Raw genomic sequence first — 27,806 nt, forward strand, 5'->3', positions numbered from 1 at the left:
GGTCGATCAAAATGCCCGTGTTCGACGTGTTGCACGATTCGTGTCGGGTTTGTCGGAGATTATCGGATTCTTCTTCTCTCTCTCCGTTTTCTTTCTTTCTTAGTGTGCCAGTCCGCGCCAGTCCGCGCCCTTGTCGTGCCAGTGTGCTGTGAGAGAGGCTTGTATTGTAAGAATTCTCTGTTCCATGAGTACCGAGACGTGCCCCCCCTTCACAAATCAAGACGTCTGCAAATGCTGAGTAGATGCTCGGCGCGTAGGAAACATGCAATTGAGATACAAAACCACTCGGGTGAGTCACTGAGAGTTCAGACACGCAGGCAGACACGCAGGGTTAATGCACGCGATAGATCTCTACAGGTGTGAGATAGCAGCCTTGCCGGCCGCGCCCAACTGCAAACTAAGTTCGGCGGGTTCGTTTCCGTTTAGCAAACGAGGCGGGCGTGTAGGCGGCACGAAACAGCTGCGCGCGTGCCCGCGGATAGCTGTTACTCAGCGCCGTGCCATCCCGGGGCGGAGCCTACCTACCTATTGCGGGCGCCAATCGCCAGGCTCCGTGCCCCACCTACCTACCTAACTTACCTATTCCCAGGCCGCGCAAGCGAAGCGGAAAAATACCCGTTAGCCCTCTGTGAATAGGCTCCCACCGCGGGCGCCGCCGCCGCTCCCGTCTCGGCTGGCGTCCCAGCCGCAGGCGACTCGTCTGGCATGGCCCGTTCGCGGCTACCCGGGTAGCCGTCTCCCGCGCAAGCGAAGCGGTTTTTTTACTTTCACCCCCCCACCCCCCCACACACCACCGCCACCTACCTATCTATTGCGGGGCCCTCTGGGTACCTACCTATTGCATAGGGTCTAACCGTGGAGAACAGACCCCCTATCTGGGTAGGAGCCGGAACCCTGCGGTACTGGGTCATCACTGGCTAGCTGTTCGGTTCCCGTTTGCGAGTATCGGGAATAATGGGGCAGCCTGCTCATGCTGGAGCGCACGCACTCGCGCAGTTTCGAAGATGTCTCGTCGTACAGTGAGAGCTCGGAAGCGAGCTTTGCACGGCGATCGAGGATGGCGCGGTTCACCCCCTTCACCTCTCCGTGTATGAGTTTACGAGGGTGAGAAGGAAGAGCGTTGCCTGGCAGTAGAAAAAAAATTGCTTTAGTAGAAAAACGGGCACGCATAATCTCCCCCCTCCATTCCTGTCTGTGCCCCCCCCCCCCCCCTCCCACACGCAGTGTGCCAAGCCCCCCATCGAAAGCAAGAAGAAGTATTTTTGAATCCGCATCTCGGCTGCGCAATTGGAGCACTTGGAGTGCAGTCATCAACCTCACATCCAGGGCCGGGGAGCTGAGGAGCGCACCCAGCGGGCCGGATGATCGGTATCGCTATCGGGTTACGGGCTAGAGAGCCCTAGCCCCGGGGGTGCGCGTTCGCAGGGAAAGGGCCGTAAAGTAAACACGGGTCTCCGAGGGTTGGACCCGCGTACCGGGTTTCCCCTTAACTGCAAGACGCCCCCTCTACTCGGAGCTAGTTAGTGGACATTACACTGTACACCACGCCCAAACACACAGACACTTGCTTAGTCCTCGGTCCCGGAGCTCCACCTTCCGTCCTATTCGTTCTCTTGCTCGCTTGCCGAGGGAGCGTCATATACGACGGCCGGTGTTGTAAATAAATAAATAAATACAACGGACATCCCAAGCTAGGGCTGGGTCGAGGACAGACACGTCCCCACCTTTGCAGGATTTTGCAAAAGCGAGGGGGGAGGGCGCATCGCCGCGCGGAGAGGGCTGGGCACAGGGCACAGGGGATCTCTCTCGCATAGGATATGCACTCGGCGGCACGAGGGCAAGGCTGGGCGTCCTATTTGTGCTCCCCCCCCGTTCCCTCGTTCTTGGAAGAGGCTTTCTGCGCTCGGCCTTTCGTCTTCGCCCGCTTCTCTCTCGATCTCTCAGCTCCACCGGTTCCGAGCCAAAGCGTGCATGCCAGCATGGACTCCGCCGCGCTGCGTACGATAACCCTCGACCACCGCCAGTACTTTGTCGCCGCGAGTGCCGTGCCCGGCGGCGGCGTCCAAGTCGCACTCACCGACGGCGCCGACTCCTGGAGTGGCACTCTCCCCGCGTCGGAACTGACACCACCAAACCGCATGGACGCTGCAGACTATGCGAGGCGTCTCCGTGACGGGCTGCTCGGCCGCGCATCGGCAGTGGGCGACCACCTCGAGCTCGAGTTGGTGCCGCCAAGCGAGCGCAAGCTGGTTTGGCGCGCCTCTGTGCAGCACACCGGCCCGCTGCCGCTGCGCTTCGCGCTTAGCCAGGCACGCACGGCCTCACTGCATGGCCGCGCCGCGGCGCCGCGCCGCGCCCACCTGAGCCGGCGTGGCGTGGCAGGCGATCCGGCTGCCTGCGGAAGGGTCACCCGGCGAGACAGCGCGGGCGATGGCGGCGCGTTTGGCCCGACACGTGAGCGAACTGCAGGCGGAAGTGGAGGACGGCGACGAGGCGGAGCGCCGGCTGGCGGACGAGGCGGGACAGGTCCACGCCCTGCGCGCCGGCGTCTTGTGCGCCCAAGCCGAGGCGGTTCCCGAGGCACGCCGGCGCCGACACACGGGCCTGTTGCCTCGGCCCCCTCGCAGCCGAGTCCCTCGACGCTCGCGCAGGCGCGAAAAGCCATGATGGAAGCACTCAACCGCATTAAGTTGCGCTGCTCGCGGCTCGATGCCGCGCTCGAGCGATACGAGCGCGGCGGCGACTCATTTGGAGCGCTCTCCGAGGCCGAGGGGAGTCCCTCCGAGAGTGACCACGAGTCGGGAGGCGGCGCCGCGAGAAGGGAGGGGGTGCGGGGCGGCGGCGCGGGCAGCCTCAAGCGCCCCGCCTGCACCGGCCAGACCAGCAATAAGCGGCCCGCTACACTTGCAAACGAGACGGCCGCGGCAGCAGCACGACCAGCAGACCTTGCCATGAGCGAGTCTCTCGCAGACATGCTATGAGACATCGCTCTGAAATCGCGTTCGCGAGTAGGTGTAGACTAGATGTGCGTTTCAAAGAGGCTTTCAAGCAGGCGATCGTCGGTGTGAGGTGTGTGTGGACGACACACACGGTCTAGCCGAGCAGGGTAGCACACGGTGGCTCTCCCCTCTCCGGCTCCCAGGGGGCCCGGGGGGCTGGTGAGTGTGGCGCTCCCCGGCATGAACGACACAAATCGGCACCGGATTCACGCGCTCTCAAGCAGCCCCCGCCTCTCTACTGCTTGGGCGGCTCGGCGATCCCCAGCTCCTTGTAGAGCTCGGCCATGCGCTGTTGCATGTAGGCGCCCGACTTTGCGTGCGCCTGTGGGGACAAAAGTCCAAACCGGGCGTCTCAGATTCGAGTGGGGCCAGGCCGGGCACAGCCAAGTCTCACGCCTGCTTCATCGCGGCCGCCACCTCCGCCGAAACCGCCTCGGCGCCCTTGGCCACCATTTCATCGCTCACCTTGACGTCCAGGGGCACCTGATATTCAAGCCCAATGGTGGCGTCTAAGCGGTGCTGCCTCGCAACCTCGCCCCCCATCCCTCCCTGGCTTCCTGCATCGCCGTGATTTTGACGAGGATCGCACCCTCGTTCGTGGCAACCTCCACCTCGGTCTGACCCAGCTCCTCCTGAAGCGCTTGGATCTTTTGGCCAAGCGCCGCGTACTTCTTCATGTTTTCAGGGTTGAACATGTCCTTGGCGGCCTTCATCTGCGAGCCGGTGAGTGATTGGTCGCTGGACTATCCTCAGGGCTTGCCGGCGAGCGGATCCACACGGCGGCGCACACCTGCTCCATGAAACCTCCCATCCCGCCCTCGCCGTCCGGCTTGCCCCCTGCGCCCCCAAACATCATGCGGCAGCAGCTGCTGGACGACGCGCTGCTCGCAGCGGCGCCAGCTGGCAGCCGCAGACCCGCGGCGGGCAGGCGGAACGCGTCGCACGACAGGCAGAAGGAGGCGAGCAGCACGACGAGATCGCGGGGCGTCATCGTGTGCGGCAGTATTGGAGAAAACGGTGCGCGACCCAGCGACGCGTGCCGGCGAGGCCGATTTTCTTAAACGGTCTTATAAGAAGCGGCCCCCGGGAGCGTGGAATAGGACCGCCGCAAGCGGCGTGGCGTGGAGCGGTTGAGCGTCCCTCCGGGGGCCCCTCTGCGCCGGGGAGGCGTTGTTGGCGGCTAGGACGCAAGCGTCCGTCGCCGTTTTCAAACTCGGGGCCCACTCCGCTACGCTCCGACCCGAATTTGGAGGGCCATGAAATTTAAGGTGTTGCTGCGCAAAAGGGGTGGCGCGCGGGCGCGCGCGGCGGCGGGCGCCGAGCGCGGAGCGGCGAACAAAATGACGTCGGAAAGCTTTGCATCAAGTGTAAAAACTAGGCGCCCGCCCTAACTCGCACTCATCTGGGTGACGGACAATTCATTGGATGAGCATCAGCGAGCAGAGGTGCGTGGGCTGAATCTAGATCGCACGCCGTGGCATATGACTTGGGTGGGCGTGCGACCGCAGCGCGCCCGCCGTCAGCTCGACGGGGCGCGCGTGTCAGCTAGAAGTTTGCCAGTAGAGCTATCCTGGTCTTTCCGAAGACGCGCCTCGCGCCACGGTTGCCAGCCGTGCCTCCGCGAGAGTCGCCGGCCCCTTCGAGCCGTCCCGTCGGCACTGTCCCTGAGTGCGTCCCGCCTTGGCGGAACGCATTCGGCGAGGACAGTCCTGCCGGCGGGAACGTGTCGCGCGCCGGCGACGATTGCGGCGTGGTGGTTGCGTGTATGAAGCGAAGATGGCAAGACCACCGCCCTGCATCGCAGCGGGGAAGATGAGGCAGACTCCCTAGGGTGGGCGACGGCTAGCGCACCACACACCTCTCCTTAAAATCCCTGTGTGGTGGCGGCGTGCCGTCCTCCCATCCCTCCCTTGGGTTGTCTGTTTTCTTTCTTTCTTTAGATGAGAGGACGAACCAGTGGGAATCCAGTTGTCAGATGTCACGATGCACCCGAAGGGGACCCCAGCGCCGGCATCATCCGTAGTGCGTAGAGGCACGAGTGTTCGAAGAGAGAGTGGACCTGAGCAACGACATGACTTGGAGGCAAGATCGGAGTGGGAGTCAGAAATGTGGTCCTTGCGCGAGGGGAGCTCGATAGACTCGAGGGGCCAGGATACGCCGCGAGGAGGACGGAGTTGCGCCGAAAGGCAAAAGAAACCGCGAGAACAAGGGACCGGCAGGCGGCGGCGTCGCAGGACGAGGCAGAAGAGAACGACGCGACAGAAGAAGAAGCGACAAGGGAAAGAACGACGAGAGTGGGACGACCGCGAGGTGGCATGAAGGTTGCAGCGAGAAGCGGCGAGAGACTGCGAAGAGAGATAGGAAGAGGCAGACTCCCTAGGGTGGGCGACGGCTAGCACATCATCACACCTCTCCTTAAAATCCCTGTGTGGTGGCGGCGTGCCGTCCTCCCATCCCTCCCTTGGGTTGTCTGTTTTCTTTCTTTCTTTCTTTGTGCCTGTGATAGTACTAGCACGCGCCAGTTCGCACCTGTGTCGAGCCTTGGAGCACTTTTGGAGCACTTGGAGTGCAGTTATCAGCCTCACATCCAGGGCCGGGGAGCTGAGAAGCGCACCCAGCCTGTCTGCTGTGAGAGAGAGTTGTTTAAATTCTTTGTGCGACAAAAAGAATTTTACGAGAAAACAATTCAAAATTCACAGCCACAGTTCGAAACGACAAAAGAATTATGTTCGGCAAGAATTATTGATATTTTGCCGGTTTCCTCGGTTTCGCCTCAGATTTTGCAGACCGGAAACGCAAAGTGCGGGGACCCTCTCGACCGCGAGGTAGTTGGCATGATGGAGCACCGGGGGGGGCGGGGGGAGGAGGGCGGCCCATCGAGGGGAGGGGGGGGGGAGGGCATTCTTCATGGAGTCGGAGGAGGAGCAGTTCACCTTCGAGGAGTTCTACTGCACGCTGCCCCCGTGGGCGCGCGGCCGGCAGAAGGAGGTGCTGGCCGCGCTCAAGCGGCTCGTCAACGGCTACAGTGTGTCGCCGGCGAAGCTAATCATGGACGACGACGACGACCAGAGCGTGGACATGGACGAGCTCGTGTAGTCGTGTTCCGACCCAATCCTGAGCGCGGTCTCGAGCTCAGCAACTCGGACGACGTCACGAGGAGTGATTAGACGGGGAGAGGTCGCTTGGTGTCTCTAGTACTTCGAGATACTAATTTATTCACAGCTGCGGCGAGCGTGTGCGGTGTGACCCTCGAGCCAACCCGACCGACCCCCCCCCTCGGTCTGCGCTCCGACCGACCGGACCCCCCCTTCGGTTTGCGGTCTTCCGCGGCCGCCGACCGGACCCCCCCTGCGGTCGGTCGGTCTGCGCTGGGCTCAAACCGCGAAGTCGGCCTGTTCACTACAAGATGACGCTCGTATTAGTTCACGCCGAAAAGTACGTCTAACGCCTCCTGCTAGCTGGGGCACGCTCCCACGCGGCTGGGGGCCGCTCTCCAGCTCGATTAGGGCGCTTTTCACGCGATGTTACGGAATTACGGATTGGAGGGGGGTGGCGGCACATAGGGGGAGGGGGAGACGCGCATCTACGAATCAAGCGTGGTGATCTGGTGACTGGGTGTGCCGGCCCGGGGCCCGTCCCCGCGCTCGAGCCGGCCCGGCGCCGCCTGGGCGCTGCCGCTGTGTGTGTGTGTATATGGGGGGGGGGGGGGGGGGGGGGGCTATCTCTCGACTCTCGGACGCGCCAGTCCGCGCGCACAGTCCCACCGGGGGAAGTTTTTGCATCTGCCCTTCCCCCGGCCGCGCCCTCCCGCGCCGCCCCGTGCAGCCGCGGGACACTCCCGCCGAGGCCCGAGCGAGAGCCGCAGAGTGCTCGAGTCCTCCGAGAGAGTCCCAGTCCGCCCCGCCGTTTTCGCAAACGATTATTTACGTACCGTGTGGGTCACTAACTCTCCACCTCTTCTAACTAGTACAACCGGACCGGCTTGCCCATGGTCGACTTGATGTAGAGCACCTTGATATTCTGCCAGTTCTTCTTGAGCAGCGAGACGAGGAAGTTGATGGAGAGCTTCAGGTTATCCACAATCTCCGACTCTGACATCCCACAGTGGCCGACGGCGACGTTGAGGCAGAGCACCTTCTTGAGCTGGAACTTGATGGTGGCCTTGATCTCGTCAACCTTGTTGGAGAGGTCCTCCTGCTGCTGCACCAGGGTGGGGAACTTGCCCGCCTTGTTCAGGCCGGGGCCGAGCAGCCGCGGGATCTGCTTGATGAGCGACTCGGAAGCGAGGAACGCGTGGTACTTTTTGGCTGCGGAGCAGGGAGGCAAGGGAGGCGGCGGAAGCTGAGTGAGGGCGGCAGCCGAGTGACTCACAGGCGAGGGGGGTATGTGGGTTGTGGGGGTGGAGGCGTTGGGCCGGGTGGATGGGCCGGGGGCGTCGGAGGGTGGGTGGGTGCGACTCTGCGCCGGCCGCCAACTGGCCCTCCACAGTGGGTCGCCCAGTTGATGAATGGGGCGAGGAAGAGGGCAGGCGGCTGGGGCCACGCGCACCAAACTTCTTGATGAGCTTCTTGTTTTTGTTGAAGTTCTTGAGGCCGTCCGCATTCTTGTGATCCAGGCCGAGCGAACCAGCCTGCGCGCGGGCCGGTGCGGTGGTGGGGTGGTTTGGGGCGGGGGTCGTTGCGCGCAATAGCGCGGGGGAAGTGGCGCGGCGGTGCAGCACGCGCATCCCGCGCACGCCTTTTCGCAGTGAAAGGCATCGCCAAGCACGCAGACGCGCATCTTGGGGCGCGGGATGTGCGGCAGCTTGATGTTGCCCGCGAAGCGCTTGTCCTTTTGCGGGTCGTAGTTCTTGAGGCCAATCTGCAGCTCGATCGTCTCGAGAAACTCGCGCTTCTTCTCCTCGGAGCCCTCCAGGACTTGCTGGATGCAGGAGCGCAGGTGGGCGTTCGCGATCTTCGCCATGCTGCCGGTAGCCCTGGAGGTGCGGGGGCAGCGCGGGATCAGGACGGCGGGCGAGGGGTGCCGCCCAGTCGTCTGGGACTTACGCGGCGCTCAGGCCTCCCCCTCGGCGCGCCGTCCGGGCGGGGGCGGGGCGCCGCTCCCATGCCCTCGGAGCGGCGACCGTGCCGCAGATTGGGATGCGTGGGCGGGCGCGGCCGGGTAGGGGAGGGAGCGGCTAGGGCGTGCCTCACACCACGCGCACGGGTCTGCGAGTTTTTTTCTTCTTTGCCTGTGTAGAGGAAGTAAGCCGTCGATGTGCACTCAGGGACGGTGCCGACGGGACGCGGCTCGAAGGGGTGGCTCCGCAGCGCGGCTGGCACTCGTCGCAGAGGCCTCACCTTCGAAAAGTCGGGCATGGCTCCACCCGCAACTTTCTCGCTAACACGCGCGCACCGCCGAGCCTGCGGCGGGCGCGCTGCGGCCGCACGTCTAACTTCGTCATAGTGCCACGACGTGCGGCCTAGATTTAGCCCACGCGCCTCTGCTCGCAAACACTCACCCATTGAATTGTCACTGCCCGTGAGTGCGAGATAGGGCTAGCAGTAGGCAGCTAGCCTCTGAGGAGGGCGTCCATAGACACCTCACAAGACCCCACACACGGTCTCGTCCGTGCCTCGCCGGCCGGCGAGATTGCTAGAGGCGGAGCGGTCTGCTCTAGTCTCACATGTTACTTCTAGTCGTCTGTTGTTTGTTGTGCCCTTGTTTGTTCTCTTGGCACCTTGGAGTGCTGGGGGGGGGCGACAGGGAGGATGTGGCCTTGAGTTATGTGTACGCCAACTCAGGGTGTGTGGCAGCCAGCTGGCTGTGTGTCTTGTGAGCCTGTTTGTGTCTGTGTGTCGCTCGTGCGTGTCGTCATCATCTGTCTAGCCGTCTAGCGTCCACCCATACCGCGTTGGTGTCCAGTCCGAGCCTGGCTGTTCTTCACCTTTCTACCTACCTACCTACCGGTCGAGAGGTGTGCTGTGAGAGAGGCTTGTATTAAAAGAATTCTTTTCTTGCGGTTGAGATTAGGGGAAATAACTGCGAGCGGCTGCAACCTCGCCCTCCTCCACCGCCGACCGCAGACAGAAAGCTGTTTGACCCGAGGACGCCGGCGGTGCTGCCGGAGGAGCGCCTCGCGCCCTTCTTGAGCACTTGAGCACTGGATAGATAGGATCGATTCCGCATGGTACGGGACCCCTCGATCGTCTCGCCCTCCCTCGCTGGTGTGTTCATTGGGTGGGGTCATAACAAACACGGTACAGGATCGAGGTGCACGCTGCTGGAGCAGTGTCGTCCCCCCTCTCGCCCTTCTCCTTGAGCTCGGGGAGGGTGCTAGTATGACGTGATTGATGAGCCCGATCGATCGTGCGTCGTAGGCTCTAGCGTAAAGTTAGCCCCGTAAGCGCCGCGGGCCTCTCTAGGGGCCTCTGCAGTCGTTTGTTTGACGCCCGTGCTCAGAAGGAGAGAACGGCCCCAGCTTCGGCTGAGTGAGTGAGGGCTGACAAGCTGCCGAGCCCAAATAAATCACTGTGAGAGTCGTGTTTTCTTGTTGGTTTTCAAAAATCTCTCTCAGACTGGACAAACAAAAACGCATGAGCGAAACCTGTCAGAGATGGCTGACTATACTTTTCCTCTCGCACCCGTCTCTTTTCCTTTCCTTTTTTCTCTAACAGCACCCTCTCTTTTCCTCTCTATTTTCCCGGGGAAACCATCAACTTTTCCGGGCTCTGAGCCGAGTCTGAGGCTGGTTTGGGCCCAAAATCAGCCAAAATTAACGGCAAAATACCGGGTATTTTGCGGGTATACCTGGAAACCCGGCTCCCGGGTATATACCTGAAAAATACCCGGTAATGTGGTATGTTGCCGGTTTCCTCGATTTTGCCTCAGATTTTGCCCCAGAGACGCAGACCAGCTCTCAGACTCAGAGACTATGGAGAGTTCACGTCATGACGGTTAAAACGGCTGTTAACCGTCATGACGTGGTCAACATGTCATGACAGCGGCTGCGAAACGACAGCAGCAACGACGGCAGCAACGACAGCTGGTGACAGCTGGTGACAGCTGGTGACAGCTGGTGACAGCTGGTGACAGCCAGCTGCCAAGGAGGAGTGAAAGGCACCAGGAACAGTGACAGCCATAGTGACAGTGACAGTGAAGCCAGTTAATGCCAACGACAGGCGGTGACAATGTCAGCGCGGGGCCCCGCGAGTGACAGCGACAGCGACAGCGACAGCGACAGCGACAGCGACAGCGACAGCGACAGCGAGGCAGCGCCACAGGCACAGCCGTGAGGCAGCCATAGCCCTCGTGAACGAACTTGAGCTTATTCCAGCCATAGTCATCGTCTACGATCCACATGCAGACTGCCGGTGACAGCATGCACCTTGAGAGGTTCAACCCGAGGTGTGTTGCTCAATGCTCTGCGCGTTTGCTTGTGATCGTGATTTCAAGGTCCCAATCCTCGCGGCTGAGGATTGACACCGTTCGCTCGCGTGAGATTTTTGAGCGGCAGATGAACCAGCGCTGGAGCCCATCACGGCACATGCTGGAGGAAGGAGGGCAAGGGTTTTGCAGATTCTCCGACTCACGCCCGCTGCTGCTGACCGTGCGTGGCTACTGTTGAGAGGGTTTCTCATGTGGCGTCGGGCGTGCGAGTGAGCGGTCTCGCGCGCATGCATCTATATCTTGAGTGTCCTGTCTCTCTCGCTAGTGGCACCACACACTGTCCTGCGGGGGTGCTCATGACAGCAGCAATGACAGCAGCAATGACAGCAGCAATGACAGCAGCAATGACAGCAGCAATGACAGCACAGCAGCAGCAACGACAGCGATGACAGCAGCAATGACAGCAGGAATGACAGCTGCGCAATTACAGCAGCAGTGACAGTTGGACCGTCGGGGATGGTTACGACAGCAGCAACGACAGCAGCAACGACAGCAGCAACGACAGCTGGTGACAGCTGGTGACAGCTGGTGACAGCTGGTGACAGCTGGTGACAGGTAGGTGTCACTGTCGCTGTCGTTTGCTGTATGACAGCTGGCAGCTGTCATGACAGCGGCTAACCGTCATGACAGCGGCTAACCGTCATGACGTGAACTCTCCATAGTCTCTCAGGGAAACTCGCGAGTCGGAACGCGAGTTTCCAGAATGGAGAGCACCAAAATCCCAAACACCCTATGTTTTCCCTTGAAATTTCCGGAAACGCAAAGTGCTGGGGGCCCTCTGTTTTCCTTTTTGCCGGAAAACATATGTATATGCAGGCCAAGTCAGAGTCCACCCCCGGGTATGTTCGTAAGAGCCAGCGTTTCCAAATTCGAGTAGGTAGGGGGTTATCTTGACACTTGAGCACTTGAGCACTGGATAGGGTCGATTCCGCATGGTACGGGACCCCTCGATCGTCTCGCCCTCCCTCGCTGGTGTGTTCATTCGGGGGGGGGTCATAACAAACACGGTACAGGATCGAGGTGCACGCTCTGCTGGAGCAGTGTCGTCCCCCCTCTCCATCATCTCACTGTGAGACGTCGGCGGTGATGGCGGTGTGACCGACCGAGCTACAAGAGGAACTTGTTCTGCAGGATCCGGGATAGTCAGACGCACTACACTGGGCCTGAGACCGCCCACGACGTTTCCCTTCGTCTCGGGTCTGTGTGGGTTCGAACCACTCCGGAATGGGCAGGCCCATCGATTGAATCATTGTTTTTCCACCTGTGGAGAGAGAGAAAGGGCCATCTTGAGCACTTGAGCACTTGATAGGGTCGATTCCGCATGGTACGGGACCCCTCGATCGTCTCGCCCACCCTCACTGGTGTGCTCATGGGGGGGGGTCATAACAAACACGGTACAGGATCGAGGTGCACGCTGCCGAAGCAGTGTCGTCCCCCCTCTCCCCGACGGCGATGGCGGTGTGACCGATCGAGCTACAAGAAGAGCTTGTTCAGCAGAATCCGGACCGTCGGATGCACTATATAGGGCCGTCTGATTTAATTGTGAAAATTCCTGTTGTGCAAGAGCGGAGAGAGGGCTCGGACGGGGCGCGTGGCGGGAGAGGGCAGGGAATGGGCGAGGGGGGCGGGAGGGGGGCTCAGCCGTGCAAAAAGCATCAATTAATAATAATAATAATGAAGAAATATTGCTCGGCCGTCCATGGAGTCCGTCTCGATCTGGAGGAGACCTAGGAGGAGACGGCACGTTCACATTGTCGTAACCGAAGAGGATGTTGACCTTTAGCTCTCGGGGTTATCTAGCTTGGTTGGATGGATGGAGAAAGAAAGGAAGGAAGGGGAGAGCGAGCGAGGTGTGTTCTCTAGGCCCCTCCCTAGTTAGTACTGGGAGAAAAGCAGAATTCAATTTTACAACGAAACTCCCTCGCACAACATTGGGCACGGGACTGGCGCGCAAAGCAGAAAAGGGAGGAGACGTGGTTCACCGGGGTGGGACGTTGAGAATCCGGCTCATCCGGCGACTTCGACGGACGTAAAAGGGGCAAGTTTGGGCCGCCCCGAACAAAATGCGCCCCCGGGGAAGCACCGAGACGGACGTTGCCTCAGAGGCGACCCTGCTCGCTGTGGCCAAGGCCATCGCCTCAAGGGTCGGGTCTCCCTCGACGACGGCGAACAGCCAAACAGCTCTCCCGCAGCTGCCCGGATTGAGGCTCACTGGATCAAGGCTCTGCGAGCTCAATGCCGACACACATCTGGGATGCGCCTTCATCTTTGATTTGGTGCCCGCGTCTTGTTGCACGTGCGGCACCTGCAGCTGGGCGCGAGTGCGGGCAGCACACACGGAGCTGGAGCTCTGCGCAGAAATCGCGGCACTGCTCGCTGCAACTTCAATGGCGCTGTCGCTCGAGGACCCTGTTCTGGTCCTGGCTCTGGCGCTGGTCGAGCGCATGCAGCACCTCCTGGAGTGCGCCACCGTGCGGCCGATTGTCCTCACCGCCCTGGCGATCGCGGCCAAGGAGTGGTACGATGACGAGGTGACGCTGGACGAGTTCCGAGAGGCGCTGCCTCACCTGCGCCTCTGCCGCCTGCATGAAATGGAGAGCGAGGTGCTCAAGATCCTCGACTACGACGTGCTGCTCGTCGACACGACGTGGGGGCAGCTCAACGCCGAGCTGGTGTCGGTCGCCGACGTGCAGCCCCCCTTCCTGCAGAGCCTCCGTGCAGGCTACGGCAACGTGCTCGACGCAATAGCCGGCGCCTGCGACGTGCAGACAGCGTTCGCCTCGCCGCCTGCGCAGCAGCCGATCGAGGCTGCGGCCCGACGACGATCGAACGGGCGAAGAGGGCCTCCAGCGCGGCGGCCGCCGCTGGCGCTCACGCCGCATCCGAACCGTCGACCCCCTTCGCCTCCGCCGCTCACTTCACCCCCGCGAAAGCGACCCGGTCGGGGAAGTTCCGCGAAAAACAATGCCCTCCCTCTCCTCGCCGCCGCGGCGCGCGGCCAAGTGAGAAGGTTCGGCACCCAAGCGGCTGTGCGTCGGAGGGAGTGAAGGGTGAGTCAGAGGTCGGGTTAGGTCGGTGTGTGTGTGTGTGGTGTGTGTGTGGTGTGTGTGTGCGGGTGTGTGACTGACTGTGTACACGTGAGAGAGACGTGCGTACACGTGAGGTCTTCCCGGTGTCGGCGTTTTGGTCATATCGTTTCGCGGGGCGTGTTGTGGTCAGGCAGTGCGCCGGCCATCGTAGGAATGATGTGAAGGGTAACAGGTAAGAGTCTTTTCGCGTCTCGTCAGTCCACACACCACGCGTTCTGCAGGTTTGTGCACCGCTGGGGGGGTTGTGCACCGCTGAGATAGCTTAGGGGACCCATAGGCTTAAAAGGTTGGGCCCTTGGGGCGCCTGCGGCTTAGACGGCTTAAAACCTGCCTAGGCAGGTTTTAAGAGCTGCTGGGCAACCGAATCATTAAACGGTCTTAAACGCCGAATCCGTTTAAACGGTCTTAAACGCTTAAAAGGTGCGGGAGAGCTCCCGAGGTCGATGGTCCGGGAGGCTCCCGGAAGACGCCGGAGCCCGGGAAGCTGGCTACAGTCAGCTAGCACGCGTCCCCCATCATGTGAGTGTCTATGGGCTCCTGGCCAGTGCACCAGACTTACAGATGTGTCTTCAGAGGGTGGCGGGTTTGTGCCTAATAACGGCAGTATTGGAGAAAACGCTAAAAACGAACGGCGCGGAACCCAGCGACGCGTGCTGTGAAGCCGATTTTCTCAATCGGTCTTAAAAGAGGGACCCCCTCTGTGCCTGCAATCTCTTAAATGGCAATTTAAGCCCCCAAACCTCCTTCACTTCTTAAAAGCTCTTTAAAAATCCGGCCCTCAGAACCCTAGGGGTCCCCTAAGGAGATAGGGAGAGGAGGGTCGATTCCGCATGTGGTACGGGACCCCTCGATCGTCTCGCCCTACCACAAGTCGGATGCTATGTCGCAGATGTTGATTGTTGTTGCTAACAGTGCCGGGACGCACATCCTTTTTTTGCCCCGCGGCCGACACAACTTGAGGTTACACAACCTCACCGCTGAGAGGTTGTTGTCCTCACTGCGAGAGTCGTGATTTCTTGTTGGTTTTCAAAAATCTCTCCGCTCCCTCCCTCTCACACCCTCAGCCTCACCCACACCCTTGACCGATTGAGTCGTAGCACACGTAGGCCGCAGGTCGGTCCATCAGGGGACTTCGTGAACTGTGAACTGAAGCGACCAACGATTTCATTGGCAGATCAGGCATTGCGTGTTTTTAAATCGTCTTGTCCTTTCGCCTGTGCGGGAACGTTCAGGGGGCTCTCCCACATAGATGTTACCCCGGAACGCGGAAGCTCCGGCCGCGTATTCGTATTATTTACGTTTCTCTATGCCAGAGACCGCATGGATGGCGGCCGATTGGGTGAGCTCTCCCACCCCGGGGTTGGTTGGGCGAAAAGAAAAAAGAAAAACTCACACGAGGGATTCTAGGAGGACAGGGTCCCCACCTGCAGGAGATGAAAAGCAGACACGTGCTAAAATATGCCGCGAGGAGGGCAGAGTTGCGCCGAAAGGCGGGAGGGAGAAGGTAGCCGCGAGAGCTGCGAAGAGAGACAAAGAGGCAGACGCCCAAAAGGAAGAATTCGGTGTTTGCGCGCGAGAACCTGGGCGCACCACACTGGTCTTTTGAGGCCTCTGGTCTTTTGAGGCCTTCGTTTTCGAGGCCTTCGTTTCGAGGCCTTCGCCCCAGCGTCGGATGGAGTACAAGACGGCGAAGGCGCTCGAAAAGCTCGACGCGCGCAGCACGCAACGGCAGGGCGCGCTCGAGCTCCGCGCATGTCTCGAGGCCGGCTCCCTCAGCTCTCTCCTCAGCGCGCTCCTGAAGAACCTGAGGAGGGCGCCGGGAGTGGTTGCCTCGTGCGAGACCGTCTCCATTTTGGCCGAGGCCTTTGAGACGTCGCCGTTGGAGTGTTTGCCGAACGCAGTCAAGATTGTCACCGCCATCGTTGCGCAGATTGGACGCGGCGACGCTCGCCAGCGAGAGACTTGCGCCGCTGCGCTTGGCCGGATAGCTGCAGCACTCTCGCAGTTCCCGCCGGTTGAGGGTGGGCCAGCTTTTGGCTCCGTCGCGAGCCTGCGGCTGGCGGTCCTCTTCTCGCCTCTTGTCACGGCCCTCTCCGCTCCAAACGCCGCAATGCAGGAGGGGGCGGCCATCGCCATCGTAGCGGTCCTAGAGCGCGCTGCCGATGCCGACGTGGAGGTGTCCATCGGGTCGCTCCTGCCTCGGCTCACCAAGTCGCTCGCACAGTCGCTCGCGCCACAAGCGGCTTGCCTCGCTCTCGCCGCCGCGATTGACCGCTCGCCTCGCCCGTTCACCGCCGCTTCGACGCCTACCGCCGCGGCGATTGTGACTGCCATCACAAAGGCCCCCAACCCCCCCCCTCCCCCCCCCACCACCACCACCACTCCCGCCGCTTCACGAGCGCCTCCCCCCTCGCTCAGGTCCTCGCCTCGTCCGACCACCGCGCGCGTGCCGCCGCCGCGCGCGCTGCCGCCGCGCTGTTGGAAGCCCTCTCCCACGATTCTAATGGCGAGCCGCCACCCGCGAGCGCGGCTCTGATCTCTCCGCTGAGGGCGGCGCTCGAGGCGTGCCTCGGCATGACCTGTTAGCAGCATCCGGTGTGGCGTTCAGCGTGCACCCGGTGTGGGTTGTTAGGCGTTGCGCTACGATCGTGTGGCCGCGGTGCGCTCGGCTGTCGGCGAGGCTCTCGCCGCCATGCCCGCCGGGGTGGCACCAGACCGGGCGCCATTACGCAAGCCTCGCGTTCCCCGCCCCGGGGCACTTCCGACGCGACGGCTGGCCGCCAGCCACGAGGGGATCGACGTGGTCCTCTTCAAGCCGCCACCCGGCCAACTTTGGGAGCCGCCCGAGTTGCCAGAGGCGCAGGACACCACAGCGAATGCGACCAAGGCTGAGGCGAAGAGCAGCTCGCCGCTGCTGATCGACCCGACCACGCCACATTTGCCGCCGGCGCCGCGGTTGGTTGTGGGCTCCGGGGAGGCGGAGCGGCGGTGCAGCGCATCGACGGAGGAGGCCGCCGCTCTGGGTCAAGGCGCCGCTCTCAACGTCGATTTGGCATCCGCCTCCACCCTAACGCAACGGCACGCGCGCGGCTGTCCCCCGGCTCCGCCCCCGCACCCGGCGTCTCCCCTCACCGACCCGCTCGCCCTCAGGCGGCTCGTGACGGACGGCTCGATTGACAAGGAGAATGCGCAGCTCGCATCCTCGCACCTGCTCTCCCCCGCCTTGAAGCTGGAGGAGTGTGTCGAGGAGTGTGTCGCCGCGGCCGTCACCGCCACCGCCGCAGCTGCCGCGCCAGCCGGCAGCGGCAGCGGCAGCGGCAGCAGCGCGACACCGGCTGCTACGGCGCCCCCGAGCGAGGCCCCCCTTCTCTCGCCAGCCCAGGCGCAGCACGCTTTTGAGGACCTCGCGGCGCGGCGACTGTCGGCGCTGCCTGCGGATCCGCCGGAGCGCTTTGAGGAGTCTGCCGCTGCTGTCCCTCCCGACTTCGGAGAGCCTGAGGAGGCGGAGGAGGAGGCGACGGAGGTAAAGGAGAACGTGTCACCGCTCGGCGCCGTTGCGGCGGCCAGCGGGGAGCTCACGGCGGAGCTGCGTCCGCGAGTGTTGCGCTTGCTGAGCGAGGACACCGAGGCTGCCAGCGCCGACGTCGCCGACGTCGAAGAGTCCTCCCTTTCCGGAGCCCCCGGCGGAGCTGCGTCCGGAGAGGGGCTGCCGTTCGACGGCGAAGCGGGTCGCCCTACCGAGGGCGCAGAGGCGGGAGACGACCTGGCGGAGGAGGTTCAGGCGGCGGTCGCACTTGCCCACCCCCATTTGCAGCTTGCGCCCTCACGAGTCTGGGCTGAGGTCGACCATCAGCCCGCGCCGCAGCTTGCGCCCTCGGAGGACTTTGAGGTCTTCCGCGACGGGCCGGCCTTGCACAAGACTAGCGAGCAGCTCGTGCTGGCGCTGCAGGAGCGGCTCGATCGCGCGGTGTCCGAGATTGACGCGTTGCGCGCGGCTCTGTTTGAGGAGCGCTCGTTGAGGCAGGCGCTGGAAAGGCGCCACCTTCTCCCTTCCGACTAGGGCGGCTGGCTCCTTACCGTGGGGCTAGGAGAGGGGCAAGCGTTCGTCACGTCTGCCTCTCGCGAGGTCAGGTCACCTCGACACTATGAGTCTACGACAGGTCTCTCGTGTCGAGTGTGTGCAGTCTCGCGCGATGGCGATATGGCACTACCACTCTCACTGCGAGGCGTCGTTGCAGCTTGCACGTCGTGGCGAGGGGGGAGAAATTGCATGAGAGATGAGTCTCGTAGGGCCCTAGGGGGTTGTAGGGGGGTTGTGCGCGGAAGCTCTGCGAGCTCGGCGGGGGCGGCACACAAGACATATGTTCTACGCTTCTACCGACACACAAAAACTAGAGAGCTCTCCGGGTCCCGCTCCCGGGGACGAAGCCCCCTACGAGGTACCCCTATGAGATGTAGCATGTAGGATCCGCCCAGAGTGCAAAGACGAAAGAGAGCAGTTCAGCAGCATCGCGCACACACTCACACACGCACACTCAGGGCCGCAGCAGTCGGATGCTGTCGCACCGGGGCTGCAACCTTCACGCCTCACCCGCCTACGCCTTGGCGGAGAAGCTGCCAAAGTCCATCTTGAGCGCAATCTTGGGCTTGGCGGCGGTGACAGCGGCACCGGGCGACGCGGCCACCGCGCGTTGCTTCTTCGCCTGCTCCTCCCGGATGGCAACCTCCATCCGCGACCGCGTCTCGGTGGAGAAATTTGCGACAGAAGCGCGGAATGCGTCCGCCGACCGGCTGGCGAGCGCCGTGAGGGCGGCGTGCGCCACCGCCGACAGCTCCGCGCCCACCTTTGAGGGCGGCCCGTCCGCGGCGACGCTCATGCCTGCCGGGCGACGCCCGTGGGTGGGAGTGGGTCCGGGCCGAGGCCGGCAACAAGAGCGGTTGGGCACGGGTGGAGAGCGGGCGTGCAGAGGGGTGCACCGTGGATGAGGAGCGGCAGCGTGAGGGAGAAGAGCGCCGGCGCCGCCTCAGCTGAGCTGAGCGTGCACGCGAGCAGGAGCAGCTTGATGGCGCCGAGCCGGTCGCAGCCTACACAAGACCGCCGGGTGTCAAACACGCGTGTGGAGGATGCCGATCGTCAACTGGCAGCGCCGCCCGTCTTAAAGGAGGCTGCGACGTCGGGGAGCAGCTCAGTCAGGTAAAAGTGGAGGAGGTCCGGCTGCTCCTTGATTGCTGCGAGGAAAGCGAGGAGCGCAGCGTGCGCCTCGCCCTGCGTCTCGCTCGCCACCATCTCGCGCGCGGCTGCCGCCACACCCGTATGCACGGCCGTGGCGCCACCGCCCAGAGGTAGCCCCTCCACCAGCGCCAGCACCGCGCGCAACATCAGCCCGCGCGATGCGACAGGCGTGGCCTGCAGCACCTCGAGCGCGCTGGCGGCGGCACTCGTACGGAGCGTTGCCTTTGCGACGGCGAGACCGGAACTTGCCTCCTCCAGCCGCTCATCGGCATCGGCCGGCGCGGCGCACCGCCTGCGCAACGTCGCCACCGAGCTGAGGCACGCCTCGCGCAGCGCAGCCGCCGCCGCCGCACCCGGCGGGTCGGCAACCGGCGGCGACGTCGCAACGGCATGGGTCACGCGCAGCACGACGGTAAACGCGGTGGGCAAATACGGCAATGCCGCGCCGGCTGGAAGCGAATCTGGGAGCGTGGCGATAGCTTCCACTGCAAGCGCCAGGGAGCGCAACTCGGCAACAGGGAGCGGCTGCGGCGGCGGCGGCTGGCAGAGTGAAGCGGGAGCGCGCAAAGCGGGGATGGCGCGCAGAGCTGGCGCAGCGCAAAGTTGTTGCGCAGCGGCGACAAGGCGCGCGGCGTCGGCGGGCGAACGGCCAAGCGGAGGGACGAGGTCGCCCGTGGGGGGCGGGGCCGCGTATCCCCCAAGTCGCGGCGCGAGGTGAGCGGCGACGGCGGCAACGGCATCCCGCATCTGCGGGTGAGGTGACGCCTCGCCCAACCGCGCAAGCAGCGACAGCAACAGCTCGAACGAACCGGGGGGCAACACATCGGGCTGCAAGTAAGCCTCGCTGAGAAGCTGCGGCAATGCGAGCGTGCATGCCGCCGCCTCGTCGTCCCTCGCGTCTGGTGGCGAGCCGTCAGCCGGTCGTCGCTCGGCGGCGGCGGCGAGCGCGTGCGTGCACATGCCAAGCAACAAGTCGAAATCTCGCCGCGCCTCCCCTGCCTCGATAGGAGTAAGTGTCGCCGATGCATGCGGATCTTCGGGCCGAACCTCGCCGCCGCCGCCGCCGCCGCCGCCGCCGCCGCCGCCCCGGCCTGCAACCCACTCTGGCGTGGCAACCATCGAGAGCGCGGCCTACGCAACGTCTCGCGCAAACATGTGAGAAGACGCCGCCCAGCGGCGAACCATGGACGAAAGGGCGGCGCCTCGAAGACTAACGGCGCGGCATGCTCGAGGTGCTCGCGCGAGGCTGTCGCGGCGCCTTGCACGTACAAGTGCGGCACATAGCCCTTCGCGGCGCGGCCTACCGCAGCCGCCGCAGACGTGTCATCCCGCGTCCCGGCGCGGCACCTGCACCTGATCCCTGGCGGCGGTGGCCGGCGATCGAGAGTGCGGCGTGATCGCGCAACAGCCCCATCCAGCATGAACGCAAGTCCACTAGCGACGGCTGCATCTGCTTGCAGAGCTCGGCACGAGCCTATGGATCGGGTGATGCACCGCGTCGTAGACAGCGACGGGAGCAGTCGCATGGTTGAGCGCGGGCAGTGCCTCAGGCTCCCGCGCCGCCGCCGCCTGCAACGCCGCCGCCGCACGCAACGATGTGGTTCGGACCATCGTCGCGGCGGCGTCGGAGAGGGCGGGGTAGGAGATGGCGGCGAGGGCGGCTGGCGTTAGCCGCTTGGTGAGTAGCGCGAGCAACTTGCGGATGGCTGCAGGGTCGACCTGGATCGTGGCAGGGGTGGACATGGGGACGGGGGTTGGGGACGGAGCTGGGATGAGGTGCGTGGGGTGGTGGTGGTGGCGGCGGCAACGGCAGCGGCGGCGGCGGCGGCGGCGGCGGTGGCGGCGTTGGTGGCGTGGTGGTGGATTTGAGTGTGTGTGTGGGGGGGGGGGGTCGACCTGGATGCCGCCGCTAGTGGTCGAGATGGCAAGAAGGTAGCGGGCGAGCAGCGCAGCACCCGAAGCAGTCAGGGACGGGTCCGCCTCGGGGCCGAAGCAAGGGCGCAACGCCGCGCCCAGCTGCGCGTGCGACTGCTCGAGGAGGAGGTGGCCCTGGTAGTCGGGGTCGGGGGCGGCAGCAAAGCGCTCGACCACGTCCAGCAGCATCAGCACGCCGGCGGGGCGCATCGCCTACGGGGACCACAACTCCGGGGATCTGTCACGGACTTGTCCCGCAGCCTCAGCACGCCGGCAGGCACGCGGCGCCTCGATCCGCGAAGTCGCGACGGTGAAAGCGACCGAGACGAGGCGGCCCAAATGCAGGACGAGCCGCTCCCCGCTGCCGCCCTGGCGCTCGGTCTCCTCGCGCGCGAGCGTGAGGTCGTAATGCGCGGAGTGGTCGGCAACGTCGAGGAGACGCCGCACGCACTCGGCGGCGTAGAGACGCGTCTGCCAGCGCGGAGCCACGTGCGCCCACTTCGCGTTCTCCTCCGCCTCGAGCTGCGCCTCCTTCTGCCGCTTGCGATCCTCCTCTTCGTCCTCGTCATCGCCACCCACCGTCGGCAGCCCCGACGCGTTCTGATCCCACCCGCTGCCCTCCTCGCCGCCCGCCTCCTCGTCGTCTCCGCGGTTGCTTCCTCGCAGCTCAGCCTCGCTCCGCACCACCTCCTGCACCACATCGCCCAACGTGCGGAGCCAAAAGATGGGCCGCTGCCCGCCATCTGCGTGAAGCAGCGAGAGCGTGACGCGCTTGGCGGCGTCGAGCGCCTCCCGGTCCACCTCGCCATCCATCAAGCTGAGCAACGCCACGGCCGCCCGGCCGAGAGTCGACGGCGGCATCGCGTAGCCCGTGTGTCCTGTCGCCCCGCCGCCAGCCCCGGCGACGCCAAATTCGCGCAACGCCTCGACGGCGGCAGCGCGCAACCCTGGGTGGCGGGAGGCGAGTCCCCGCAGCACCGCCTCGTGGATCGCCGGCGGCGACGCGGCGACGGCCGAGGGGAGCGTGCCACTCGGGAGCGAGAGGAGGAGCCGCTCGAAGCGCAGCTCCTCAGCGAGCAGCGCCTCGGCGGCGCCGCCGCTCCTGCCGTCGAGGGGGTGGGCACGGCGCGCAGCAGCGACGAGGACGCGGCAACGGAACAGCATCGCCGTGTGCTGCCCCCCTTTGTGCTGCGGCGGCTTGCCAGCGCCGGCCGCCGCGGAGAGCGAGGGCAGCAGCGACGCGGCGAGCGTGGTGGACAAGGCGGCGAGCCCCTGCGCCGCCCTCGCTGTGAGCGGCGGCGCGGGCGCGAGCGCGACGGCGGAGACGCCCGAGAGGGTTGCACCCGTCAGCGGCCTGAAGTCGCCCCCGAGCACCGCCGCCACGCGTGCGAGCGAGTGCAAAGCCCACTCCGAAGCGTGCCTGCCGCCGGCCGGGGGCGGCGAGGCAGTGGCGGTGGCGGTGGCGGCGGCTGGGGTCGGCAGTAAGCTGCAGAGGAGCTGCACGCCCGACCGCACGCGCCCAAACGCCGCGTGCTTGTCGGCGGCAGCGGCGGGCGCGGAGGAGGAGAGCAGGAGCCCGAGCGCGAGCGCGTGGCCGGCGCGGGCCTCCTCTTTTGCCTTCGTGTCCGTGAGGAGCTTGGCGGCGGCGGTCGAGAAGGCGTCGGCGTAAGCTGCGCCGAGAAGCTGGCCGAGCAGCCCCACCGCCTGCGCGGCTCCGCGCCGGACGGAGACGTCTGGCTCGGCGAGGCACGGCGCGAGGACGGCAGCAAAGGCGGGTGTGAGTTCGGGGCGAAGAGCGGAACGCGACGGCTTGGTGGCAAGGCGCTGCAGCGACCCGAGCAAAGCGGCGCAAATGTTGACCAACCCGGACGGCGCCTCGTCCTTGGCCGCGTCCGAGCCGCCGCCGCCGAAGAAGCCGCCACCCGTGCTCGGCTTGCTCTCCTTGGTGACGCGGGCCGCCGCGTTGCCCAAATGCCCGAGCAACTGCTGCCGAACGTCCGAGGTCTGCAGCCGAAAGACGGCGCCGAAGAGGCCAACAGCGGCGTCGAGGCAAGCACCCTCGCTCGTCGCATGCGAGCCCCCACGTAGCTCAACCAGCCACTCGCACGAGCCCTCCGCCTGTTTGCAGACCGAAGCGTAAAGAATGCGGGGCTGTCAGCTCGAGCCGTCGCTCCCCTGCTTCGCCTCAGCGCACGTGGCGCCCCGGAGAGGCTCGCAGAGCAGTGACGCGACGGGCGCGTCGGGGGCGGTGGCGGGTGCGAGCACGGCGTCGGCGGGCGCGAGCATCGACGCGAGGGCGGTGCAAATGGCGCCATGCGTGTTGGCGGGCTCGACGATGTCGGCGACCACGAGCGGCATCACCACATTCAGCACCTACGCTCGGCCGCGGCGAAAGCTGTGGGATATCCTGCCCAAGGTGAGGCGCCTCCCCGAAGCCGCGCGCCTTGGCGGTGAGCGCAGAGGAGGGTAGAGCGAGTAGCACCTGCTCACAGTTGGAAACGTCCAGATGTGGTTTCCACACGACGCTGCTCGTGCCAGCAGCGCGAGCAGCACCTCGTAGAGCCGCGCGCGGAAGAGCATGTAGGCGGCGCGGAAAGGCTCTGACATCAGGCGAGGCGCGTGCTCGCGGCAAGCGGCGAGGAGGGCGAGCGAGGGTGGGACAAAGGTCGAAGTGACCGGCTTGAGGAGGGGCAGCGCCGCCGACTCGGGCATGCGCTCGAGGAAGGCGCGCCTGATGAAAGGCCAAGGTGAGGAGAGGCTCCACGCTCGCTACTGGGGCGCGCCGAGGGGGCGCACAGAGCGTGCAGCGCGTGCGCGCGCGCGTGCAGCTCGGCCTCGACCGCCTCGCGCCGCTTGGGGGTCACCTCGGGCGGCGGAGAGGCGAGAGCGCCCTTGAGCAGCGCGTAGAGCCGCGTGAGGCGAGGCTTGGCGGAGAGCCACTCGGTCGGGAGCGAGAGGAGGGCGCGCACGAGCATCCAGCCCGCCGCGCCGCCGGCGCCGCCCGCGGCAACGAGGTCGGCGGCGGCGTGCAACGCAGCGTTGGCGAGGGAGGACGGCCCCCCGTGCGGCGTGCGCGCCATCGCGCCGAGCAGCGTGCCCACAGCCTGCGCGTGCCCGAGTAGAGCGGCGGTGGCGGCCTCCCTCGGCGCGCCCTCCTTCGCCGCGGCCGCCTCGGCGGCGGCGGCGCGCAAACGGTTGAGCGAGACGTTGAGCAGCGGCGCGAGGTGCGACGGGAAGGCGAGGACGAGCGCCCAGAGGCAAGCGCAAGCGGCCAGGCGCAGCTGCCGGACGGGCGACGCGGCAAGGGAGAGGAGAGGCCGCTCGCCCTGCAGCAGCAGGTCGCGCGCGTCGGCGGCGACCTCGCGGAGCTGCAGCAGCAGCAGGTAGAGCTGCGAGAGGCACACCAACGTCAGCCCCTCTGGGGAGGCGCGGCACGACGCGTGCGCCGCCAGGGACGTGGCCATCGCCTGCTGCCCGCGCTCCGAAAGCCTCTCCCCCAACCCGGCGCGCAGCGCGTGAGAGATCGCCTCGGCGGCGAAGTCGCCCCGTCCGGACGCCTTGCTGCCGCCCTGCCCCTCGGCGGCGCCGTTCAACATACCGAGCAGCTGGGCGACGAGAAACTCGGAGTGGCGCTCCAGCTCGGCGCGCTTCATGCCGCCAAACACAGCCACGGTGGCGCGCGCGAGGCCGGCCCGCACCTTGCGCAGAGGGGGGGGACGGGCTGAGCTGCGGAAGAGGCGGCCGCGCAGTGCGCAATGTGCCGCTAGTGCGCGCCTCTTTCGAGGCGCCCGGCTTCACAAACGGCGCCGAGAGCACGTTGGCCGCCGCCTCGATGGGGGAGGATGCCTCGGCGCGCTTGCCCGGCAAGTTCATCTTGAGGCCGAGCTTGCGCGGCGCCCCCTTGGCGCCCCCTGCCCCGCCAGCGGCCGATGCGGCGCCGAAGCCCGCCGGCCGCGCCAGAGAGGCGAGCAGGACGTCCGCGAGCGCGCCTGCGGCCGCCGCCCGCACGACAGGGGAGGCGTCGTCGAGAGCGCGCGTGCAGAGCTGCGTGAGCGACTCGAAGAGATCTGCCACCTAGGGGAGGGGGGGGGGGGGGGTCCGGAGAGAGGCCGAGCGGCTGCGAAAGCCGCGCGTTGGCAGCAAGAGTGCCCAGAGGCCTTCGGAGTAGGCCGCGAGCATGGGGGCGGCGGCGAGGGCGGCGGCGCGCAGCTCGTTGGTCGAGCCGCGCTCCGTCAGCGCGTGCTTCAGGTTCTTGACCGCCTCATCCTGCGCGGCGCGAGGCACGCCGCCCGACCCGGTGCACGCGCGGCCGAAGGCGGCCCACGCCATCGGGCGGACAGACGGCTCCGCACTGCGGGTGAGCTTGGTGAGGAGAGTGATGGAGTCCAGGCAGAGCGAGACCATCGCGCCGCCATGCGCGGCGCAGAGCCCGCCGAGCAGGTGGACGGTTGCCAGCTTCGCCGCGGGGGCGCTGGCTGGCGAAACCTTGTTGCTCAGCCAGGAGAGGAGCTGGCCAACAGTCGTGTAGAGAGTGGTGCGCGCTCCGCGGCGGTAGATTGTGATGAGCACGTTTGCACACAGCTGCGCCACCGCCGGAGGAGGGCCGAGCAGCGCCGCGCCGAGGCAGGACGCCTCGATGGACCCCTGCACCGCCTTGACCTGCTCCTCCCCGGCAACGGAGAGGAGGCCGCTCAGCTGGTGAAGGAGCTCGAGCTGGGCGGTGACGCCGTCGGAGGCGCCGCTCGTGCGTGCCGTCTCGACCGCCTTCTCGAGACGCGACGCGACATCTGCCAACATTGCAGTAGATCTAGTGTGCCCACAGGTAGTGTGCCCACCACAGGCGTGCATACGCCGGCCTCAGGGGTTAAAAGAAGAACGCACGCGCCGCGGAGCTGGGAAGAGGACACACACACACCACACACACACACAGCCCCTTCCCCTTCCCCTTCAAGGGCGAGGACACGCGCAGGGGCCGCACCTCTAGCGAAGCCCACAGAGTGGGAGACTCCTATCACCGCCCTGCCACCCACGTGAGCCTTTTGGCCGCCTCTGTCAGTGTGCCCGTGGTAGTGAGAGACTGCTGGTGAGAAGCCGGAGGAAGGTCGCTAGTCGAGAGAGATCGCCAGTGGAATAGGGAGTCCACCGTGCTGCGAGCCTGTCGCTGTCCCTTGTCAGGAGCAGGTGAGAACTAGGAGAGCGCAACCAGTAGGAGGCCCGCGCCTGCCCCCGTGCCGCCGGGTGCAACCTGTCCTATACGAGAGAGGAATCCCTGGGACCCTGTCGTGTGGGTGAACCCTGCCCAGCCCCCCTCCGTGTCGCGATGCGCTCCCCGCTCCCGTTCCCCTGTGTCCCTGATCGTCCTTACAAGATCCTGCTCGTGCAGGTGGGGACCCTGTCCTTCTCCCACCCCTCGTTTGGCGTGCCCGTTTTATTTATTTATTGGGAAGAGGACCGCCGCAAGCGGCGTGGCGCGGGTCGGTTGTGCATCCCTCCGGGAGCCCCTCTGCGCCGGGGAGGCGTTGTGTTGGAGGCTAGGACGCAAGCGTCCGTCGCCCTTTTCAAACTCGGGGCCCACTCCGCTACGCTCCGACCCGAATTTGGAGGGCCTGAAAAGTTTAAGGTGTTGCTGCGCAAAAGGGGTCGGACACAGGGCGCAGCTCATGCTAAGAGCTAGAAGGGGAGCTAGAGAGAACGACTACCCTGTCCCGTTATTGCGTACACCAACACCACAAAGCTCTCTCTCTCCTGTCCTCACTCACTCCAGGGGGGTCACAACTACTGAGTCCCTCGAGTTGCCGACCGAGATGATATGGTGTGGCTCGCCGCTCTCGAGCCAGCCGAGCAGATGGAAGTGAATCTGCCCCCTCCCCGCCGCTCCCTGGTCCCGGAAGCGACGGGCCCAAGCAAACTCCATCACGTAGTAAAACACACTGATGCCGAGCGCCGGTACGAGCACCTCCTCAATGTAGGTCTTGGCACGCTGTTCAAAGTACAGCAAGCGGATCTCCTCCTGCTCCGCAAGGAGGGTGGCAAAGGTGTGACGAGTCCCAGCGCTGGCTGTGCAGCGACCGACCGGGCAGGCGGCGGCGGCGCGGACCGTGAGGTTGTACTTGAGGCTGCCGCCGGTGGCTTCGGTGAGGACCGCCTTTGGAGGTAGGGAGGGGGCGGTGGCGGTGAGGGAGGCTGCGGTGAGGGGCGGTGGCGGTGAGGGAGGCTGCGGTGAGGGGCGGTGGCGGTGAGGGAGGCTGCGGTGAGGGGCGGTGGCGGTGAGGGAGGCTGCGGTGAGGGTAGCGGTGATGGCGAAGGGAGGGGAGTGGCGAGTGGAGAGGTGGCGGGGCGGGGAGAGGCCAGAAGGCGAGGGGGAGGGTGGGAGGCGGCAGGGAGGGAGAGGCGGTAGGCGAGGCGGGCGGCGGAGGAGAAAAGAGCGGCGGCGGTCGGCAGGCTGCAGGGAGAGGCGAGGGGGTGTCTTGTCCGTGTGTCCCTGTCGCCATGTGTGCCGCCAGCATCTGTCCTGCGTCCACCCCGCGCCGGTGAGCCCGTCGAGTCTATCTATCGCAGGACACGCGCCTTTGGGATGGACTTGTCGCAGACGAAGCGGACGACCATCGAGCGGCCCGCCGCGCCCCCCGGGCTCGATCCGAATCCGCAGCGTGTCGTCCCCAGCGGCGGTGTTGCGCGGGAGGCGGCCGCGGGCACGCTGGGCTCGATCAGCGGCTTCCCTCAGTTGCTCCGTCCGAAGCGGACGTTCTTCGTTATTTCAAATTTTACGCACGTCTTGGCACCAGCTGAAGGCTTGCACGGCCCACATCACGCAGTTCGTGCACGGTATTCGGATTTTGGCTATTTGCTCGTGTGGGGGTATATCGCAGATTTGTCAATGGTACCGCGTCTGCGACGCGGGCGCCTTGCGGGCAGAGCCCTTAGCCACCCTTTTATCTTGCGCGGTCAAAATCACCTAAGCAAACAAAGGAACAAAACAAAGGCGGACGGCGGGATGGCAGGATGGAACGGCGCAAGGGATGCGGAATCCGGAAAGTCCCGCACGTTCAAAGTTGGCGGAAGTTCTAGTCCAACACCAAGTACCAAGTGGAAGTGCCAAAATAAATAAATAACGGACACCTCTAAACACAAACTGTGAGATGG

At 64.9% G+C, this 27,806-nt stretch overlaps 7 protein-coding genes across 7 annotated transcripts; 3 read left to right on the forward strand and 4 right to left on the reverse strand.

Moving 5' to 3' along the window:
* Window positions 1-1,979: 1,979 nt before the first annotated feature.
* EMIHUDRAFT_448618 (hypothetical protein) lies at window positions 1,980-3,037 on the forward strand (the record flags this gene model as incomplete). Its single annotated transcript, XM_005757711.1, has 3 exons — window positions 1,980-2,249; window positions 2,383-2,580; window positions 2,652-3,037. The coding sequence occupies 3 exons, from the start codon at window positions 1,980-1,982 to the stop codon at window positions 2,979-2,981; spliced, it is 798 nt and encodes a 265-aa protein (XP_005757768.1). The 3' UTR covers window positions 2,982-3,037.
* Window positions 2,992-3,990, reverse strand: EMIHUDRAFT_461970 (hypothetical protein; the record flags this gene model as incomplete). The annotated part of the gene is made up of 4 exons (XM_005757712.1): window positions 2,992-3,321; window positions 3,396-3,482; window positions 3,605-3,712; window positions 3,790-3,990. 4 exons carry the CDS (start codon window positions 3,988-3,990, stop codon window positions 3,235-3,237), a joined length of 483 nt encoding a protein of 160 aa, XP_005757769.1. The 3' UTR covers window positions 2,992-3,234.
* A 2,919-nt stretch (window positions 3,991-6,909) lies between these two features.
* Window positions 6,910-7,961, reverse strand: EMIHUDRAFT_413744 (60S ribosomal protein L10a; the record flags this gene model as incomplete). The annotated part of the gene is made up of 3 exons (XM_005757713.1): window positions 6,910-7,306; window positions 7,548-7,629; window positions 7,737-7,961. 3 exons carry the CDS (start codon window positions 7,959-7,961, stop codon window positions 6,963-6,965), a joined length of 651 nt encoding a protein of 216 aa, XP_005757770.1. The 3' UTR covers window positions 6,910-6,962.
* Window positions 7,962-12,490: 4,529 nt separating this feature from the next.
* Window positions 12,491-13,433, forward strand: EMIHUDRAFT_199008 (hypothetical protein; the record flags this gene model as incomplete). The annotated part of the gene is made up of 3 exons (XM_005757714.1): window positions 12,491-12,576; window positions 12,649-13,200; window positions 13,361-13,433. The coding sequence occupies 3 exons, from the start codon at window positions 12,491-12,493 to the stop codon at window positions 13,431-13,433; spliced, it is 711 nt and encodes a 236-aa protein (XP_005757771.1).
* A 1,677-nt stretch (window positions 13,434-15,110) lies between these two features.
* Window positions 15,111-17,896, forward strand: EMIHUDRAFT_448619 (hypothetical protein). Its single transcript, XM_005757715.1, has 4 exons — window positions 15,111-15,692; window positions 16,149-16,504; window positions 16,667-16,757; window positions 16,899-17,896. Exons 1-4 carry the CDS (start codon window positions 15,189-15,191, stop codon window positions 17,574-17,576), a joined length of 1,629 nt encoding a protein of 542 aa, XP_005757772.1. The 5' UTR covers window positions 15,111-15,188; the 3' UTR covers window positions 17,577-17,896.
* Window positions 17,871-18,803, reverse strand: EMIHUDRAFT_420672 (hypothetical protein; the record flags this gene model as incomplete). The annotated part of the gene is made up of 3 exons (XM_005757716.1): window positions 17,871-18,395; window positions 18,494-18,601; window positions 18,656-18,803. The coding sequence occupies 3 exons, from the start codon at window positions 18,801-18,803 to the stop codon at window positions 18,112-18,114; spliced, it is 540 nt and encodes a 179-aa protein (XP_005757773.1). The 3' UTR covers window positions 17,871-18,111.
* A 7,615-nt stretch (window positions 18,804-26,418) lies between these two features.
* Window positions 26,419-27,269, reverse strand: EMIHUDRAFT_97248 (hypothetical protein; the record flags this gene model as incomplete). The annotated part of the gene is made up of 3 exons (XM_005757717.1): window positions 26,419-26,673; window positions 26,761-26,808; window positions 27,225-27,269. 3 exons carry the CDS (start codon window positions 27,267-27,269, stop codon window positions 26,419-26,421), a joined length of 348 nt encoding a protein of 115 aa, XP_005757774.1.
* Window positions 27,270-27,806: the final 537 nt, after the last annotated feature.

Source organism: Emiliania huxleyi (genome assembly GCF_000372725.1).
Source record: "Emiliania huxleyi CCMP1516 unplaced genomic scaffold EMIHUscaffold_9, whole genome shotgun sequence".
Lineage (NCBI taxonomy): Eukaryota > Haptophyta > Isochrysidales > Noelaerhabdaceae > Emiliania > Emiliania huxleyi.